This window comes from Fringilla coelebs, assembly GCF_963513975.1.
Source record: "Fringilla coelebs genome assembly, chromosome: 11".
Classification (NCBI taxonomy): Eukaryota; Metazoa; Chordata; class Aves; order Passeriformes; family Fringillidae; genus Fringilla; species Fringilla coelebs.
The window spans coordinates 20,395,228-20,415,873 of NC_140037.1; the positions used below are offsets into that span (position 1 = coordinate 20,395,228).

The 20,646-nt window shown below is 47.8% G+C and overlaps 1 protein-coding gene and 1 long non-coding RNA gene across 2 annotated transcripts; one reads left to right on the top strand and one right to left on the bottom strand.

Annotated features, from left to right (window-relative positions):
• The first annotated feature begins 334 nt into the window (after window positions 1-334).
• Window positions 335-3,554, top strand: LOC311158008. The gene is made up of 4 exons (XR_014616435.1): window positions 335-562; window positions 905-1,890; window positions 1,986-2,059; window positions 3,338-3,554. It is a non-coding gene; the product is annotated as an uncharacterized lncRNA (long non-coding RNA).
• Window positions 3,555-3,611: 57 nt separating this feature from the next.
• On the bottom strand, window positions 3,612-19,947 carry POF1B (POF1B actin binding protein; the record flags this gene model as incomplete). The annotated part of the gene is made up of 14 exons (XM_084213101.1): window positions 3,612-4,720; window positions 4,810-4,883; window positions 5,161-5,289; window positions 5,899-6,009; window positions 6,125-6,277; window positions 6,432-6,545; window positions 7,316-7,408; window positions 9,608-9,682; window positions 10,497-10,524; window positions 11,464-11,594; window positions 12,540-12,713; window positions 14,100-14,201; window positions 14,569-14,607; window positions 19,615-19,947. 14 exons carry the CDS (start codon window positions 19,945-19,947, stop codon window positions 4,498-4,500), a joined length of 1,779 nt encoding a protein of 592 aa, XP_084069227.1. The 3' UTR covers window positions 3,612-4,497.
• Window positions 19,948-20,646: the final 699 nt, after the last annotated feature.

The window sequence follows — 20,646 nt, forward strand, 5'->3', positions numbered from 1 at the left end:
TCTAAAATAATTATCAAATCTGATACTGACATTCCTTTGAATATTTTTTCCTTTAAGAGAACAAAAAGCTTCTCACTTATTTTGGGAAAACCAGGTAGGTTTTTTTTTCTTTTTACCTGTGTAATAATAGCTTGCAGAATGAAATGCTAAAAATGCTGCTATCCTAAATTCCCTCTCTTTCTAGAATACTTGAATTGCACCATCAGTAACAGATTAAAAAGCTGAAGAAGAACATGTGCTATTAAATGAACCCTTCATTGAGGATTTCCAATGGGCTTTGAGCCACTGAACTCGTAGGATTTGCACAAAGAGCAGAAATTAAGCAGACAGGAATTAATTCATCTGGGTTTTGTTGCTGCTTTTCCTTGCATGCCCAGCAGTCAGAAGGGAAAAAATCTTAGTGATTTAAGGCTGTGGATTTCTGACAATGTCAATGCTTTGTTCCTGAATGTTATGTTGAATACATGGACTGAAGGAGTTTCTTCACCTGAAGATGATCCCTGACTCTGCCCATGGCTGTGCTGGCTCGTTTTTCCACCCTACAGATGGACCAAATAATCAGGTAATTAATTGTTCTGTATCAAAGCAGGAGGTAGGTTGCTGTTCTTGACATGAGATTTTACTAGGAAGTGGTGTTTTAAATCTTCTGAAATGGAAGGCTAAAATGGCCCCTGAGTCCTCAGCAGTTTGAGGGACAGTTCCCAAATCCTTCTAAGTGCCCTCTCCCAGTAAATATTTGAGAGCTGTGACAGTTCAAGGGTGCTTGAGCAAGCAGAGCCTCCCTAAGGTGTGCAGGGCTTGCTCTGAAATGTCAGATCTGTTTGGTGCAGCTTTTTATTGGGCTGACAGGTGCAGTTAAAAGTGATTCACATCCTGATCATCAGCTATGTTTTTCTTTCCTCAGGTTTCAACTGCCCACAATTAAAGGCAATAAATTAGAGAGAAAATGAGGAAGAGCTGCAGCAGAACTCTGGAGGTAAAGGTGAGGTACTGGGTGTGGGCTGGTGGCTGCTGGAGTTGTCAGGGACTTCCCAGCCAGGGCTCTCTGGCTTTTACAGCTGAGGCAGAGAAATTTCAATTCTGCAGAAAGGTCAGTCAAAACAAAGAAGACAGTTTTCTCCTTTTCAGTGCAAAAGCAAGACTCTGCATTCTGGCAGATAAAGACAGGGCAGAATGAATATTGTTGTAATTAGATAAAGTAAAGAGTGTCTGACTTCATTCTAATTTGTTCCTAGAAAAAATGTAGAAGTCTTGGTGAACCTACTTGAAATGGAGGTGGGAAATGAGCTAAAATAAAATGTTTCTAAGCAGGATTTGCAGAGCTGAGTAAATGAGAAAATGTTTTTCTGTAAACTTCAGCAGAAACCGCATTAGGTAAATCAGTTCCAGTTCCACAGCAAAGAGGGGACAGCTGAGCCCACAGTAACAGGTACCTCATAGTAAAAAACACTAAATTTGCTTTTTAAATACATATGGTTTGAAAACAAAACCAGCCTATAAATAAATGGCCATATGCTTTATCTACTAATCTAATTCAGCTTTTTGACAATTGCTTTGTGTTTTCTGTGAGTACAAAGTGTAGTTACAGCCTCTTCTCTGTAGCATTTCCAGGATCTGCTGACCTTCAGATTCTTTGAGGAGTCCTTGTCCCGAGGACAGAGCTGGCTGGCCTGAGCAGCAACCTGGGCTTTTTGTAAGCAGGCTGCAGCTTTCCTGGCTGCCCCAGGATGGTGTTTCCTCTGGGATGGATCAGCTGGATTTGAAAAGAGCATTTGCCTGGTAGTGGCCTTTGCCATGGAGTTGTCTCACCACACCCAGCAGCTCCTGGTCTGAGCCCTGTCCCTCCTTAAGGAGTTCCCCGTGCTGTGCCATGGAGTGGAGGAAACACAGGTTTGTGTCACTGAGGGGCTGCTCAGGAAATCCATGGCTGGGATGAGCCATCAGGAACTGTGGCCATTAATAACTCCCATTTCTGCTCTTTGTAGCTTGGTCTGAGCTGTGAGGAACCCCCAGCCCTGGTGGGAGCACAGGGAGCAGCTGCACCCAGACCCCTGCACAGGTAACTCTGATGGCATTGAACAGACATGGTGCTGTTAATCCTTTTTGTGTTTAAGATCACCAAAGGTGAAAAGTCGTTTGCTGACAGTGTAACTAAAACTATTTATTGCACTGACACTGTCCCATGGCAGGAGCACATTAGCTCTGAGTGTAAATGTACTTTTTATTCACTGCTCTGCAGAAAAGGGATTGCTTTAGAATCTGTTTTAGAATAAAAGGCACTCCCCCTTCAAATGAGGGTATTTAACCAATTAAAGCCAGGCTGGTGAAACTGCAGGCCCAGCGCAGCCTGGACACACTCAAAGAGCAGCAGCAGGAACAGGTTTTGCTCGTGGCTCTTTGCCCAGTCCTGCAGAGCACAAGGCCAGCTGGACATCCAGCATCACTTGAGGGAGTCCTGGCAACAGCAGCCAGAGAAAGGAGCCAGCCTCAATCCTTTCTTGTAAAGATTCATGGAAAGGAACAAGACACCACCTACAGCCCTCCCTCCAGCTGTACACAAGATATTTTCAGGACAGACAGACAGTGATCCAGAGAGTTAGACTTGGGTTTATTTCATGGTTACAGGTAGCCTCCAGCATTCTTTCCCCATTAAACAGTGCCTAGGGTCTATAGTATCTGGGAACAGAAATACATGGCTGCAGCAGGAAAGCAAAGCAAGAACCCCACGATAAAAGAGCACCTTTGGATTGCAGCATTGCAGACTTTCCCTGTGAGTCTCTGTGCTGTGTTGCTCAGACAACTACTGAATCATGAACACCAAATGAGTTTGAATTTCTGTGGTCCTTCAAGGAGTGGAGTGGAAATTGTAAATGGCAGGTTGGTCTGATAAGGAAATTTAGTCCATGAGTTACTTTCACACAAAGTTCTATATAAAAATATACCAAGTTCTTGAAAATTTGAAGCACAGCAAATAAATACAGCTGGTTTGGGATTGAAAATACATCACCTCTGAGGTCAGAAACATTCTCTAAAATGAGCCTTGGCCCAGCCCTTCACTGAACTGGGTCCTGCTGGCATTTGCCAGGTCAGAAGCTGGGTTTGATGGAAGTTTTGTCCTTTGTGTCCGAGCTTCCCAGACAGAGGCAGGTGTAAGGTGAGGAGCAGTTCCCAGTGAGGTATTTCTGAAGCTCCCATGCAGCCCGTGACTCTGCACTGAAAGCAGCTCTGGGAGGGGTGGGACTGACATCGGGGTCATCCCCACTCAGCACGAAGAGACAGAACATGGCTACAAGGACCAAGAGGAAAAGGTTTCAGGTGTCTTCCTTTTGTCTCCTAGCTTTCCTGAGGACTGGCTGAAGAACAGGAGCTAGTCAAGACCAGCTGAAGTCCACAGAGGGATAGCATCCCACTTCTCCGAGGGAAAAGTGAGTCTTTAATGTTTTCCCAGCCTTCCTCACTATCAGACTGAACCTTTTCTTGGATGCAGAAGAGCAGAAAGTAAAGCAGTTTTAGTGGTTTATGAACTCCTTGGAGCAGCTCTGCAGGCTCAGAGGTTTCTCTCATTCCTAAAAGAAACAAGCAGCTTGTTAGAAGAAATACACAAACCTGCTTCTGTTATGAAACAGAACTATCTCCCATAAAGCATCTCATTTAATTACCTACTTGTTTTCTCTTGTACAGTGTCCAAGGGGACCCGTGAGCCTTTCCTCTGTACCAAACACTTCATTTTTTCATTTCTCTATTGCTGTTTCATTGCTTGACATTTCACTAGGTTGCAATGCACCTGAGCGAGGTTTAGGGATCAGTAATAGAACTCTGCTCTTTGCCAGTGCCCTGAGCCTTTTGCTTTATTAATCCTGCTGCAGGCAAGGTCCCTGTGAGGGACATGCCAGGTGTGTTAACTGCATCTGCTCAGGCTGTCACAGATCTGTCCCCTGGCTGTGTCCCCCCGTGGTTGTGTCCAGGTGCTGCTGTGACCTTGTGCCTGCAGCCACCACCACCCCTGCTTGGCCACCCTGCCATTTCTCCAGCCTTTACCTTGTAGCCAGACTTGGCACCACGAGCCCTGCCTGTAACAGAAATAGCTTCTGCAGCCCGGTTTTCTATTTTTACTCTGAATCGCTCCTTAAAATGTCACCACTCTTCTGCATTCCTGGGTTTGTCACTGCCCTGGCTCAGGGTGAGTTTCAGGGATGTGCTGCTTTGTCTGTTTTAGTAATGGCTTGGAGTCATTAACGCTCCTAATGCAGAGGAGCACGGCCCTCCCAAATCCCTGCTCACCCGAGAGCACAGCAGGACACAGTCCCTGCCTACCTGCCCAGTACAGCAACAGCCCGGGGCGGTGTTAGAGCCAGCTGATGCTTCTGTTCAGGGTAATTACGTGCCACAGAAAACAACAAAAGGTTTTATTTGTACCACACCCACCAATTACTGCCTGCTCCAAGAGCCAGGACAGTTCCCTGGCTGCAGTCAGTCACTTTGCTTTTTGCAGTTAAATTACCACGAGGGCATCGCTGAGCTCTCAGTTTGGGTAGTACTTGCTTTGAAGTTAAACTGAACACTTAGGGATTGCAGAGAGAACAGTCCATCTCCAGGTAAACTCACATGTTTCCAGATCTCTCCAGTCCTCTCAATTACAATCGTTTGTGATTTATTGACAGGTGATGTGACCTTGTAGTCATCAGACAGGAGACCCAGAATAGGATACTGATTCCTGTACCTGTAGAGAGTTGAACAGGTTGCTTAACAGAGCCTAAACAAAGGAAATCCCAAAGGATGTGTTTTTAAAAAAGGTGAATAACACATTACTTTTTCGTGATGATGGCTGTCACCCCAGGGGACTGACTGCCCGATAACTTGTCGTGCTTCAGTCTGAAGAGCTCCTGACAAAACCAAAAGCAAACACTGATGTGAAGTCATGTTTTTTGAAGTATCAGTTCACTAAAGCCACAACAAAATATTTGCAGAAATTTGTCTCAACAGTCTGAAAATCTGCCCTGCCAGAAGGCTGGCAGAGAAACAGCATTCAGGTGGAACAAATCCTGACCCCCTTTCTTAAGCCAGGAGAGGACAAGGGACTTCCTGGTTAGGTTCCACCTACACAGTACCATGGAGGCTTAAACACAAAAACCCTTAGAGGAATAACTTGTCTTATTTTACCTCTTGCTGTTGTTTAATAAAAGCCTCTTTGTCCTCCAGCAGCGATGTCAGTTCGTGCAGCCTCATTTGCAAGTCGCTGTTGCTCCCCTCTCTCCTGGTTATGTCCTGCTGGAACTGGCACAGCTGGGACTGCAGAACAAGGCAGGAGCTCTCAGGTGTGGGGGGCTCTGGGCAGGGCCCCTCAGCACCCACCCAGGGCTCTGGGGGTGGCATTTCATTAACATCATCAACAGCGAGACCCAGGGATTTTCAGGTCAGGAAGTTGAGCAACACAGTAAATTCAGAAAGTGCTAATTGGACTGAATTCTACCCATATTAATGTAATGATTTTACAATTCTCAAGCTAAACCAACACTGAACCAGTTGAATTGGCTTCCAGAGTTGGAGACTTTTACCACTGATTTCCGTAAGAGACATTTCCTACATACAGCTGTGACTGGGATTTATTTTTGTTTCCTATTAAGCACATTTTGACTAATTTCTTATGTTATCAGGACACACAAAATATCCCTTTAGGACAGCCCACTAAACAAGTTGATCCCTAATTTCTTCATGTAAAGAACAGCTGGGGTTTTTTTAAATCACAGTTTTATGTTCTACTGTAAAGGTTTTAAACCACCACCAATGTCTACGAGTAACTGCACAGCCAGAAGACACCCAAAAAGCTCCTGTGGAAGATCTCTGCTGCTCCAAGTGGAGGAGCAGCTGTCCCTGCACACAGCCAGCAGAGCCCCTTACCCTGAGGCTGCGGATCTCCCTGTCCTTGTCCTCCCTCAGGTTGTTGATCATCTCCACGTAGCGGCTGGAGAGCTCGTCCGTCGTGGTCTGCAGCGTCGGGCTGGAGCAGCTCTGCAGCAAAGAACCCAATTTTATTTTAACAAGAGAGTTTTCATTATTAGTTTTCCTACACTGATCTCTCTGAGTCTGGGACTCAGCTACTGCACCCAGCCAGGTGAGCCCTCACCTGCAGCTTGAGGCTCTGGATCTCCTGCTCCAGGGCCCTCTTGCAGTACTCCAGCTCCTTCAGCTGGCAGTCCTTGTCGCCCTCGCTGAGCCGCAGGGACAGGAGCTGTTCCTCCAGGGAGCGGCATTTGGCAGTGCTGTCCCTGAGCCCTTGCTGCAAAGCACAGAGGGAATGAGAATCTGGAATTCCTCAGGGGAGGACCAGCATCACACACACAGCAAGCAGCAGTTACTCAGAGTACCAGAAGTCAGCAAATTACCCCCATTTTGACTGCCTGGAATGACACTGGAAATGTTTCTTGATTTACCTGCTGCTGACGATTGTTCTCCCTCAGAGAAGCCAGCATTGTTTCATATTCTTTCACTTGGGAATCCTTAAAAGCCAAATCCTTCTTCAGCAAGACATTGTCAGTTTCCAACTTCTGCAGGACAAAAGTCAAAAGTTTACATCAAAAGCTGCAATTTTTCAGTAAACTCTTCCCATAAAATGCAAGACAGTAATTAATTAAAGGGATGTTTTAGAACTGATAGAGTGCTTAACTTTCTTGAAAGCCTGGGGTTTAGGTACATAGCACACACTGTAGTGCCTGTGGCTTTGTGCTGGGTGGTGAGCACTGGGATTCTGGACACTGCCCTTCCAGTCTGCCTCAGAAACAGTTTAAATAGAAGCCAACAAAAAACACCAAACAAACAAAAACCACCCCAAAACTAAGCCCACTGCACTGACTCCTTGATCTGTGTTCAGGTTCAAACTCTTCTCCCTCAACTTTGCTTTTTCCAGGACTATGCTGTGACATTCCCAGTGGTGCTGAGCACTTGGGCTGGTGTGGGAAACACTGCTGCTTCCCCAACAGAATTCTCTGCTGCCTGCGTCCACAGGCACAAGGCTGGGATGGCTGAAGGCCAGAGAACCTGTGGAACTGCCAAAGCCACCCCTGTCCATCCATCCCAGAGAACCTATGGAGCTGCCAAAGCCACCCCTGTCCATCCATCCCAGAGAACCTGTGGAGCTGCCAAAGCCACCCCTCTCCATCCATCCCAGAGAACCTGTGGAGCTGCCAAAGCCACCCCTGTCCATCCAGCCCCGAGGCTCTGACAGAGCAGCCACTGCCACCAGCACAGCCACAGCCTGGAATGCCAGCCCTGGCTGCTGCTGCCAGCTGGGAGCAGCTGGATGAGGAGCAGGACTCACCCCCAGGTCATCCTGCAGATGGCAGAGCTCCTCCCGCAGGTTCTTGAAGGTGGAAAGCACAAGTCTCAGGGATTTGTCCGATGTCGCTCTCATCTGGGAGGGGAGAAATCAAAAGGATAATTGGGATTAATTAGGCAGCTTTGTTTACAATATGCCTGACAAGAGGTAGAACAGAAACTGCTTTACAGCTGACAGTAACTTCTAAAACCATTGCACGTCCTTTGAAGTGCCCACAGTTTCTAGAGGAAGCATTTTCCTTGCACTTTGTTCTGCAAATGCCAGTGTTCAATTTCTGCCTTGCAAACAGGACAACGTTGTTAAAATGGAAGGAACAATAGGGTAAGGAACTGCCTTTGTACACCAATAAAGAGAAAAATAAATGTGTTAATATTGTACAATTATTATTTGAGCTTTAAAAGCTGTGTGCTTACACTAGTTTTTAAAAATTACTGCCCTGCCTGAAAAGGCACAGAGGAATGAGTCATGTTTGAGATCTGGCAAAGCTTTGGGCTCAAGGATGAGGGAATTTAATTAACATTTTTAAAAATTTAAATTAAAAAAGCTCATACAGCCAACTCCTCCCTTTAAAAGGAAAAAGATTCCAAAGATGAAAGGAGTCACCTGGATGAAAGAGAAAACCATAAGTGACCACAGCCCAACACTATTCCCCTTTGGAATGTTAATTTAAATGCCTTTAATAGCTGTGTATTGATTCAGGTGAAAATATAAATTGTTGCATTTCACGATACATTTATGGTATTTAAAAGAAGAAAAATAGACTTTAAAAGGACACACAAAATAACTCCTCAAATTTTAACGCTCATGGAAGGGCTGAATATTCTTTGCAAAAGCTGTGGTTTTTTTCCTGCCCAGACAAAAGTGAAACCCTCCTGTGTGTTCCCTTAACCTGGAGCTCTCATGATCTCTATCCATATGGGGATCTGCCCTTGCTCAGTTTTTTATCCCCACTGGTGCCATGGTGTGACTGAGACTTCATTCCTAGTGCAGCTCACCTTTCTGTTTGTTTTGTGATTAAAGTGCAATTTCACTTTTGCCTTATGGTTCCGTTGGTTTTATTGTCTAATACACTATAGAGCAGTTTAAAAGAAGGAATTGAGTCAAATGGCAAAATTTAGACTATAAAAATATAAGTAAAACCCCACTCAGCAATTGCTTAGTGCTAGAGGTTGCTAAATCCCAGAGGTGCCTTGTGCTTCTCCAGTGGAATTCTCTGTGTCCTTAGAGGAGCCTCTGGGCATTCCCAGCTCGGGATCCTGGGCTGTGCAAACCCTTCCCTCCCAGCTCTGTCCTGGTGGCCAAGGGGTCTGAGAGCACCCTGGGTGGATCCTGACAACACCTGGTTCCCCAAAAGCCATTTTGGCTGCATTTTATAATCACAGCTGTGAGGATGTAAAACCAGCTGGACATGGAGACAACAGGAAATGCCTGTTCCAGCTTTTCACCTGGAGCTCAACCAGCCTCCCAGGACAGTGTGCCAGCGTGAGGCCATGGAATATCTGGGGGTTGATGTCCCTCTTCCTTGTCATAGAAGCACAGAATAATTCCAGTTGGAAGGGATGGGGAGGTCAGAGCAGGGCAGCTGTGAACTCAGACCAGGCTGCTCCTTCTCAATCTCATTTCAATGGATTTTTTTTTTTTTTACCAGGAAGTGATTCCAGGGTGCAGCTCCCAGGTAGGATCACCCTTCCCCTACCTGAGGGAGTCCAGATCAGGACACTCCTGCTGAGGCTGCCCTGGATCCTGCTCTGACACACCTGCCTGGCAAAGGCAGCTCTGAGTGCTGAGCTGTGCTTTTGGCATCCAAGAGCAAACAGAACCATTCCTGTTGTGGTTCAGGTGTAAAGGGTTTTCTCCTCCTGGGCTGGTTCTTCAGCTCCCTCCCTGCTCCGTGCCCAGCCATGGGGTTGGGCTGGGAGCAGGTGGGATTCAGGCTCTGCTGCTGGGTTTTTAGCACCTCCTGTTTGTGTTTGGCTTTTGAAGTCTTAATACACAACACAGAAAGATGAAAGGCCTCTGTTCTCCTGTCAGTGGTCAAAAGCCAAGACAGTTTCCAGTGAAACTGCACGAAAGCCCCAGCAGAGCTCAGTTTAAATACACAAGTGAACTTGTAGGTCCATGTGACACTTCCTCTGAAGCCACCATTCCACCCCCTCACTCCAGAAACAACGGGATGAGGGAATACAGAGTGAAGGGTGTTATGTACCAAGTCCCTCCTGAGTGTGGGCCAGCTCCCACTGCTCCCAGCTCCTACAGGCTCCCAAGCTCCCATACCTGCAGGAGATAACGAATCTGCTGCTTTGTTGCCTCAGACAGTCCTTTGGGAATTAATTCTTCAATATCTTCTGTCTAAACAAAGAAGGGAGGAAAGGGGAGACATCTTGATTAAGAATTTTGCCTGGTAGATTAGTAATGTGGTTTCTTCATTAATTACACAGCTCTGCTATGAAAAACATCTTTAGTACAAGGCAAATAAGAACAAAAATAGATCAAAGTCTATCCAGAAAACTTCCAGAGTCTTTTATATGTGGGGCATGTACTAAGTGAGATAAAGTGATACATGAAGCATATATTCAAATGCTTAAATTCAACATTTAAAAGCAGTACTCAAGCCAATCCTCTCTCAGGGATTAACAGCTGATGCTACAACAACTCCCAGCAGTTTATGGCGGGGCAAAACCTCTGAATGGGCTGCCAATAAACCCCAGATGACCACCAGGAGATGCTGCCAGGATTCAGTGACATTTGCTTTCTGCAGGTGAACCCTGGACAGGTATTTCTGCCCCATTCACACTGAATGCCTTCAAAGGTGTAGCACCTGCTGCTCAGCAGCAGCTTCACTGGCCAGGGAGTGAAAGAGCCTTTGTAAAAACACATTGTAAGAATACAGATACCTGTGCAAGTCATTTTCCAGTGAAACCATTATTGGAACACAGAAGAGACTTCCAAAATTTGACTCTCATACTGGAATAATGCAAATTCTTGAAGTTTCCTGTCAGTAGTATCACATTTGCAAATACCTGCCTGGCAGTGGTTTTCAGGCTCTGAATGTTTTTACCAAGCAGGATCCATTAACAAAGACCAGCCTCCTTCATTTCAACTGCTTTGGCTTTGTTTGCTTGAACCCTCCCCCAGTGGTGGCCAGGGACAGCCTGGGCCTTACCTGGCACGTGAATTCAATGTCGTGGTTCCTGCAAAACACAAAAAGCTGCTTGAGAACATTCAGGATTCAGGCCCATATTCACCACTAAAAGGTTATCTGGACAATACAGAGCAAGGGTCTTTCTCAGCTGAAGAGTCATTACCTCCCCTCTGTGGAGGAATTCCTGGGGAGGCTGGAGTCCTACAGCAGCACAGCAAACACAGGCTGACTATCCCCAGTCCTTTGGGCAGTTATCCCAATTATGGGCAGTAAACCCAATTACTCCCTTAATTGCCTGGGTAATGGTTTGCCCACAAGTCTGCTGCAATTCCCTACCCTGCTCCAAGTGTTGACTCAGCAATCTCAGGGTTTCTGTGGTGGTTAAATTCCCTTTTTCCCCTGCTACAGGACCACTTTCCTTATTCAGTGACCTTGGAAGGCACCAGACAAGATCAGGAGTGAGGGGGAAGAATGAGGGTGATGGGAGGGAGAGGGGGAAGGCTGTGCAGGGCACTGCCTGCTGGGACTCTCATTTCTTGCCACAGATGGTCTGCAGGGCTCTGCAGAAAATGTGCTTTATGTTCATTTGGATGTAGAGACTGAGTTTTATGCCTGGTGGTGGCTGTCCTTTGATCCATGACACAACATCCCAACAAGACAGGAAATTTGGACATTTGGGTTGTTTCTTCAGGACACAGCAATGGAATTGTGTCATGAAATATATGCCAGATTGTGCTGTGATGTTTGCTCAATGTACAAACGTGTGGGAGACACAATTCTTAAGCATCACATTCAATAAATTTCCTTGCCTTACAGCATTTCTATGCCCTCAGTTACTTGCAAATCAGATCAATGTGTAAAACACCCAGTCAATTCCAGCTGTCAGGGAGAAACAAAGCGTACAACCAATTCACAAACAACACTGTCCCTGTCAGCTGTGCAGTGCTGGATGTCTGGGACACAGGAATGACAGAGCCAGTGGCAATACCTTGTCCCAATCTTCTCCACGTGCTGCAGCAGGCAGCTGTACAGGTCATTGCTCTTGCGGTGCAGCTCGGCCAGCAGCTCCCCAAAGAAGCGACAGTCCAGCTGCTCAGGGCTGTCCTGGGGGCAGCTCACCTGGCAGGAGACAGGCAGGGCATCAGGACAGGATCCCTTCTTTGGGATGAAAGCTGAACATGAAAATGCTACAGGTAGGATTTGGGCCTGGTTGCTCTTAGCAATTTTCAATTTATTTACACTTTTCTTGGTAGTGAGTCTTCCATGTCTGCTGGTTTTCAATAAACTGTACAGAGAGGAATGACTTCCTTTAGAACAACAGGAACCAGGCAAAGTCCTGCTCCCACAGCAGTGTCCTCAGCCCAAGCTGAGTGTCCTGAGCCCGTTGATGGGAGTGTCCAGCTCTGAAAGGTTCTGCACAGGTCTGACACTAAGGTCCCCAGGGTGTTTGTCACCCAAACACCGACTGGGTGCACAGGAGGGACTTGCTGCACTCCTTCCCCAGCTGCACTAACAGGCTGCAGATACACCAGGAAGTTCCTTTGGTGCTTCCATTGAATTTGTGTTAACAACTTTTGCATCAAATTGCAATGCATTTGAAGCCCTGGCTGATCAGCATAGGAGGAAAGGAACCCTGAGCTGATGTTTGCCAACGTTCTAAAGCAATGTATGTTTCCTCCCAAAGCAGAGGCTGTGCATCCCTCAGTCTTTGTGTACAGACTGACAGGTGAAACCTGACTGAATTAATGGGTAAAGAAAAGCAAAACCAAACAGCCCTGTGAGACTGAGCCCAGTTAAACACCACGGGCTCATCTCAGTCAGTGCACCCCTGAGCACAGGCCTGTGACAGCAAGAAATACAGCTCTCTGACAGCCCTCCCCCCCAACAGCACCTGAGAAAGCCCTGGACAGTCCCAGACAGACACACAGACCCCTCTCAGTGACAAGGGCGTGGTGCTGAGAGTCCCACACAAACCTCTGGAGGCTGCAGAGCCACAAAACCGCTCAAAACTCCCGGGGTTCTGCCCCTGCCTAAGAACGAAAGAACAAAGCCTGGAGCGCTCACCAGCTCGGGGGGGGCCGTGCCCCTCCTCACGGGGTGTCCCCGGCACTCGTCACCCCCCGGGCCCGGGCACAGCTCGCAGGGACTGCCCGTCTGTGTCTGCTGGCACTGCTGCGTCACCGCGGGCGGCGGGCACTGCTGGCACGGCTCCGGCGGGCACACCTGGAACTGCCGCTCCTGGCACAGAAAGGACCTGTCAGTGCTGGCCTGCAGGGCTGGGAATGCCCCTGCTGGCACAGAAAGGGTTAATGCTGGGCACTGCAGGGCTGGGAATGCCCCTGCTGGCACAGAAAGGGTTAATGCCGGACCTGCAGGGCTGGGAAATGTCCCTGCTGGCACAGAAAGGGTTAATGCTGGGCACTGCATGGGTGGGAAATGCCCCTGCTGGCACAGAAAGGGTTAATGCTGGACCTGCAGGGCTGGGAATGCCCCTGCTGGCACAGAAAGGGTTAATGCTGGACCTGCAGGGCTGGGAAATGCCCCTGCTGGGGCAGAAGGGGTTAATGCTGGGCACTGCATGGGTGGGAAATGCCCCTGCTGGCACAGAAAGGGTTAATGCTGGGCACTGCATGGAGTGGGAAATCACCCTCAACAGTGAACTAAATGTGCCTGTGACTGGCAGTGCTGGTGGCGGCTTCAGATGTTTTAACAATCCAAATTAAATTGCTTTTATATCTAACAGGGTTGTAATTCACCAATTTTCCTTCCAATTTTAGTAGCTGCCAGTGAGAAGCATGGGTGAAAAACCTCTCCCAAGGTGGAAGCCCCACTATGCATGAAAATTTCCTTTAGAACTACGGTCCTGATTTGACCTAAATCTAAACATAGCCCAGGTAACAAAAACCAGAAGTAAAACTATGATTTCCAGGGGTAAACTTCACAAATTTTTTAAATTTTCTTTGCACATCATCTGCAGAAAGAAAGAAGCTATTATTTGTAATTATGGTTTTTTTCCTTTTCCGTTACAGAGACTGGATATCACAGAATTCAGCTGTCTAAAATCCAGAGAGGCATGAAAAGTTCCATTTCAAAAAAACCTCAGGTAAATCACTCTGTGATACACTAAATTTCAAACTTTTTTCCTGTTGGAAATGTTTCGGAGCAATATTTTTGCTAGTGACAAAATACCAACTGTGAGATGAAATTTCAGACAGGTTTACCACATGTATTTTTTCAAGAGTTAGTAAAATAAAAAATTGTGGTATTAATTTTTTTTCTAAATATGTATCTTGGTTGTTCTGTTATGAAGCTATTCCAAGAAACTAATTCACAGCCCCTATGATATAGACTGACAATATTAGAGATTCAACAGCAGTTTTCATTGTTAATTAATAATAAATTCTTAAGAAAAATACAGCAAACATTCCACTTTGTCCTCTCCTTTAATACTGCTTCATTGACTTTGAGAATGTATCCTAGATCACAACAAGGCAGTTCTCAGGTTGGCAGCTACTCCTAACAAAAATAAGAAAAAAACCCAGAACCAACCCAATCCAGAAACATCAATTTCCTGCTACAACTCAATCTTCTTCTTGCAATAGATAACATAAACATCTAACTTACTTGGAGGGGATTTAATAGCTCATATTTTCTTATTGTTTTTTCATAGATGACATTATTTCCAGGAGAGAAACTGGCCCCTCTAAGAAAAGGGGATAATTGCTCCTGTAAAACACATAAATAAAAACATCCATAAATCTTGTCAAAGAGCAAACTTGGGATTAGAGTAATTTTGACTAAAAACAGATAATGTGAAGATATGTGAGATGTCCTTTAGGATGTGAACATGTGAGTGTGTGTCCATTTGGAAACAAAGTGGCTGTGCTTGCATAGGGACTATGAAATTAATACAGTAGAAACAGTTAGTAATTAATCAATATTAATAAAGACTTAACTGCTGAGTGGCCATTCTGCAGTGTTTTCAACCCCTCATAATTCCATCTCTCACCCTCAGAGGTGTGAGCTGTGTGCTCTCAGAGTGTTTCTCATCCCCTGTGGAGGAGCTGAGGGAAGTCCAGCACAGTTTCCCTACCTGATCCGGGTTCTCGATAATGATCCTGCGGATGGTGCCCTGCAATGAAGGAAAAAAGGTTCAGAGATTACTGCAGCTCAAGCTCCAACACCTTTTCTGGCAGAGGAATCTGATGATGGACATTGGCTGTAAATACTTTGGGATCCACTGGCCACAATCACCTGGAGATGTTTCAAACCCAGGGCCTTCACTCCCCAAAGGAATTGGTCTGTGTACAGCACGGCTCTTGCTGCATGTAGAGTAATCCATCACTGCATTTTAAGAGCTGGGCTTTTCTCAATCCCCTCTTTGCAGGTCTGAGGGAATAAGTCCATATTTTCTGTAAGTGCAGCAGAACAGGCTACAAATCAAAGCTGGATGAGGCTTCCTGGATCCATGTCCCTGTTCCAATCCATTTCTTTTATTGCTTTTTTTTCATGTTATGCATCAAACTCAGCTGGTGTAGATGGAGATGCATCATACTCTTTTTGCTTCACAAGTTATGAAAATTTGGATTTTGGTTAAACTCAGAAATGAACAGGTAGGGGAACTGCCCAACAACCCCCTGGGTAACATCCAGTGCACACAACTCCACAGCTGCCACCTCTGGGAATGACGGCCAAGTGGAGCATCTGTACATCCCTGAACGAAAAATGAGATGTGCTCTTCAAATTACAAGAATCTGTCCCTGGCAACAGCTCTTTTTTTCAAACAGATTTCTTCAGGTTTTGGCCCAGCACTGCCTAGAAGCAATTGCAGACACTGTCCTCCACCAGTTCTAACAAATCACACATTGCTTCAACCCTTCACATCCAGGCCTTTACCCAAACAAGCAGAGTTCCCACTGAACCCAATCTAAGGACTGTGCAATTTGTCAGTTTGCAGCATACTGTTTATCCTCCCTCACAGCACAAACCTCCAATTTTCATAATGAATCATTTCTTCCCCAAAGCCAGGGGGAAGTTTATGTTGCTGCAGTTCAGTCTCAGCCACATTCTCAGTCAGGTGAGAGCAGCTCTGAAGTAGGTCAGGTTTCCTATCAACTGTTGCATAAGTTTAGGAAGCCTGGAGCAGTTTTCCAAACCTCCCAAGAGTGAATCATAACAGCACCAGGAAAGAGAAACAAAAGTAGAAAAGAAACTGTTTTTGCAGCAGTCAGAGTAATGAAGAAATTTCAAAATTAAAACGGCTGCAGACACTTGGGGAGCTGCTCAGTGCTGCTGCCACCCCACACGCCAGCAGGACCCTGGGGACATAGCACAGAGAGGTGGAACACGCAGCCCAATCCCACACCACCAACACCTGCAGAACTGGAACTAAAAAGTGAAATACTCAGCACAGGAATGGCCACTGGTCCTTCCTTCAGCCTGGCCTCAGAGCAGGCACAGCCCGAGCCCGGCGTCCCTGAGGAGCACACGGAGCTGTGACACCAGAGAGCCGTGGGACAGCAGGGACTGCTTCATCCCAGCACAGGGACAGCACATGGACACTGTGTGACACTGAACAGCCCTGGAATCTGCTGAAAGGTTGGACAACCATGCCAGGGCTAACTCAAAGTCTAGAGAGGATAACACATCCAGGGTGTCTCAGAGGAATAAACCCACAGCGGAGGAGTCTGGAGCATTTTAAGTTGAAACAAACCTTTATAATATTCTCATTGTATAGGCAATATTATACAGAACCTAAGAATGTTTTGCCTGGATAAAATTATGCTTATTTTTGAGATACCCAAACTCTTTCATTTTCAAAGAACTGCTTTACAAACAGGGATTTGCCTGCCCTTTCTCCCATTCCAGCCAAGCAGGCTGGACTGGCACAGGCTGGGAGGGGACCAAGAGGCAGAAATGCTGTTGTCTGTGCCAGCCTGGACTGCCCACACACAGCTCGGGGCTCTGCACAAGGAGCTGCCACCTCCAAGGCCTCTGGAGCTGTCCCCAGCAGTGGGAACATGGAAAGGATCTTGGGCTGTTTCTGTTTTCCAGCGTTCCCAAGGGGCACAGCTCAGGCCACTCTCTCCAAGCACTCAGAAGAGGCAGTGTCTGGGGATGCAGCGTTTTCTGTCTGGGAGAAGGAAGGGGAAGGTGGGATTCCAAAGCCCAGTGCTGTTGTGGGCTTCAGTGGGTTTGGAATTCATGACAGCCTGACCAGTGAGTCTGGGTCTGTTTTACAGAATCACAGAATGGTTTGGGTTGGAAGGAACTTTAACTTCTTCCCGTTCCACTCCCCTGCCATGGGGCTTTATAAGGAGAATTTTAAAAGGTAACACTAAAACTTGCATGAAAATTTGTGCTAGTCCTTAAAATTTCTAAATAAGATTTTTTAATTTTAGAATAAGCACTTGATAGATTTATCCTTAGTGAGCCAATTTTATGTAGAGGCAATCAAATGTCCCCCCCCCCCCTTTTTTTTTTTTAATTTCAACAGGTTACCCTTGGCTTCAACCAACACTGAGATGAAAGTGAGAATTTCATTAATGTCAAAAGCCTTTATCCACAACCCATTGTCTTGCTAATGGCAAGCAATCCAGTCATCTGCTCATAATTTATGAGTTCCAGTTGGCAGGTGAAATGGGGAAATGGCAGGCTGTGTCTGAGGCTGTTACAACACAGACCAACCCTACAGCTGGTTAATATTACACCATTTTCATGGGAGCCCTTTGTACGTCACAGAACTGAGCTCAGCCACACAAACACCTGACTCCCAAAATTCCTCACATGGACAGAGAGCCTCTACAAAACCCATAAGGGTTTTGCCCTCTGCAAACATTTTTTATATGCCACTTCATAAATTATCTTTTCATGACCATGGAGAAGGGATTCCTACATATAAACCACACTGGAAGGGAATTTATTCCAAACACTTCTCATTTAGATCAAGCAAAGGAAAATTTGCTGTGAATTACTCCAAGGACAAAACAAACCAGCAAAGTAAAAAAACCCTGAATCCTGAATCACAAAAAATACCAGCACATGTGCTCTGTGCACACACCAATTTCAAATTCTCCCTCTCTCCAGCTTATTACAAGTGCACATAAATACAAGAGCACACCCCAGCTACACGACTGAAGACTAGCACTGTGTCAACAGGGATGTACATGTCTGTTATTGTTAATCCACACAAGCTCTGCAGAAGCAAATTAAATATTGCTCAGAGCCAGCCCTTTGCTTTAGCAGCAGCACAGAGCTGAAACTGCAGCTCTGGGCTGCCCCTAACCCCAAATCCTCCTGTACAACAAACACAGATGGGAGCTTGGTATCGGTCCATTATTCACCTTACGTGGCCCGACACAATGGGCTCAAAGGGCAACTGATCCACTCCTGGGGAATGTCCTACACCCCTCCCAGGGCTTCTCTCAGGCAACTCCCATTCAGCACCAAGTGTGCCACTTCTGCCTCCTCCCAACTGACTTCCCTGTTTGTTACTGTTTTCTGCTTTAATAACTTCCTAATAATCTGTATTAGGCGCCTTCCTTCTCCTCCACTGAAACTGCAACCCACACAAAGCCTGACTGAGCTACACCCTCTCGGCTTTAAAGTCTCGTCCAGCAAAACACTTCAGCAAGAAATTAGTTTTCATCAGCAGGACGTAATGGATTCAGTGACTACAACAGATGTTGAAAATTAAACATCCTCCACAGAGCAGGAACACCATTTGAGTCTGTAATCCTTGTTCACGTACTTACCTAGGCTGAGGAAGCTTGGGACTGCAATGTTTATGCCAATGAATATTTAATTAATTAACTGCAATTCAGACTATCATCCAGCCTAGCTGAGCAGATCACTTATCTGGGAGGTGAGAGACCTGTGTTTACACTCCTGCCCTACATCTTGCAAAAGAGGATTAACAACGTGGATACAGAGGGAATTGCTCTGCCACTACCAACTCCTACAAAGCCCTTATGATCACAGACTCGTTCAGGATGGAAAACTCACCAAGACCATCGAGTCCAACCATTCCCACCACAGCCCAGGCCACCACTCAACCATGTCCTCAAGTGCCACAGACACACATATTTCAACACTTCCAGGGATGCTGAGTCCACCAATTCCCTAGGCAGTGTGTTCCAATGTTTAACCATCTATTCCGTAAGAATTTTTTTCCTAATATCCAACCTGAACCTCTGCTAGCACAACTTGAGGCTGTTTCCTCTTGTCCTCCTATTAGCGCAGCTGCTCGTTCACTTCCCAGGATTTACATAAACCATCCTGGAGAGGAAGGCAGCCCTCAAACTATGCAAATACTGCTTTGAAAGGAATGCAGATCTTGTATTGGTTTTAATCCAGATTCTTTCTGACAGGTAAAGAAAATTCAGTAAGAGCTCATCTTGAAACAAATGTACATTGCCATTTGAGTACAGCAGAGCAATTCTATTATGTTAATGGCATTCTGCTGTATGAGGAAAAAATGGGTTGAGAATAAATTTTGATCTCCTTTCTGGTTTTGCAGTCAAATCTCTTCTTAAGCTATTGGTTTCTAGTTTTAAAACACTATTTGCATGTGTTAAAATAACATTAAATTCCACCGATACTTTCAAGCCATGCCTTGGATACACACACAACAAACCTGCTGAACTGCATTGTGAGGGCTTCCCGAGCCCGACTCCAACACCTCAGTCGCGGACCTTCCTAAGCACCATCGATTCAAAGAGAACTAATAAGCACAGAGGCTTCGAGTTGTATTTACACGAGCAGCCCCAAGGCAGCAGAGAGGCGCGGTGACATCCCGGCGTGGGAAGGGAGCAGCGCCCGCGGGGCCCGGGGCTGGGCCGGGCCAGAAGCGGCCAAAGCCGCGCTCTGCGTTAGCAGGGTGCGAAAGGGACACCGCATGTCCGGGACCGCATCCCTGCCCGCGGACAGCCTGGCGAGCCGGGCACGGCGGGGAGCGGCCACAGCGGCTTTTCCACAGCGGCTGGACCCGTCCCACCCCGGGGGAGCCCGGCCCGACCCTCAGAGCCTCCGCCCCGCCGGGCGCACCCGCAGCTCCGGGGTCGGGCGCCGGCTTCGACGGCCCCTGATCCCGGCCGGGAGCAGCCCCCGAGGGGCCGGGACCGGGCCGTGTCCGCCGTACCTGTGGCGGGTCGCAGCCGTGCCCGCAGTCCAGCGGCGAGGCGGCCCGGGAGGAGCAGGAGGTGCTGACCCGGCGGCAGCCCGGCCCGTAGGTGCGCACCCGGTCGTAGGCCACGGCGCCGTCCTGCTGCGGGTGCGGAGCGGGGTCCAGGCAGGGCAGCGGCCGCGGCGGCTCCGGGCACGGCGGGGGCTCGGGGCAGGGCGGCGGCTCGGGGCAGGGCCGGCGGGCGGGCAGGGTGCTGTAGTGCTGCTGCCGCCGGTAGTAGTGGTGCTGCTGCTGCTGGAGGTGCGGGGGCAGCGCGGGCGGCTGCAGCTGCTGCTGCGCCCCGAACATCGCGGCGGGACTGCGGCGGCGGCGGGGCCGCTCCGGCTTTACCTGCGCGGGCCGCGCCTTGGGCGGGCCGCACCTGCGGGCGGGGAGCCCCGGGCCGACCCCGCCCCGGCCCCGGCCCCGGCACCTGCCCGGAACGGGCTCCGCAGCGACCGCGCTCCCCGTACAGCACCGCAGCGAGACAGCGCCCAGCGCTGGGGAAAAGCAAAGCCCCGCGCTGTTCAGTAAAGCCCTTTGCTGTTCTCTTTGCAGCGTGTGTAAACCCATAGCTAACTGCTGCTTGAATGAACTTAAGTATTCTTTTCACGGGAGGTTATGCGCTTGGGCACAGAGCCGTTCCACCTGCAGGAGCCGCGGTGCCTTCGGGCTCGCAGGAGGCTGTGCCTGGAGCAGCAGCTGCCAGGGAAAGGAGCACGTTCTGCGCTCCCTGCACTGCCGAGCACGGGCTGCCCTCGGTGACCGGCTGATCTGAGCGTCCCACGATGGTCTGGGTTGAAAGGGACCTTCAAGCCCACCCAGTTCCATCCCCTGCCATGGGCAGGGACACTTTCCACTATCTCAGGATGCTCCAACCTGGCCTTGGACACTTCCAGGGATGGAAAAGCCATAGCAGCTCTGAACAACCTGTGCCAGGGCCTCACCAGCCTCAAAGGGAGGAATTTTCCTCAGTATCCCATCTAATCCCACCCTCTGCCAGTTGGA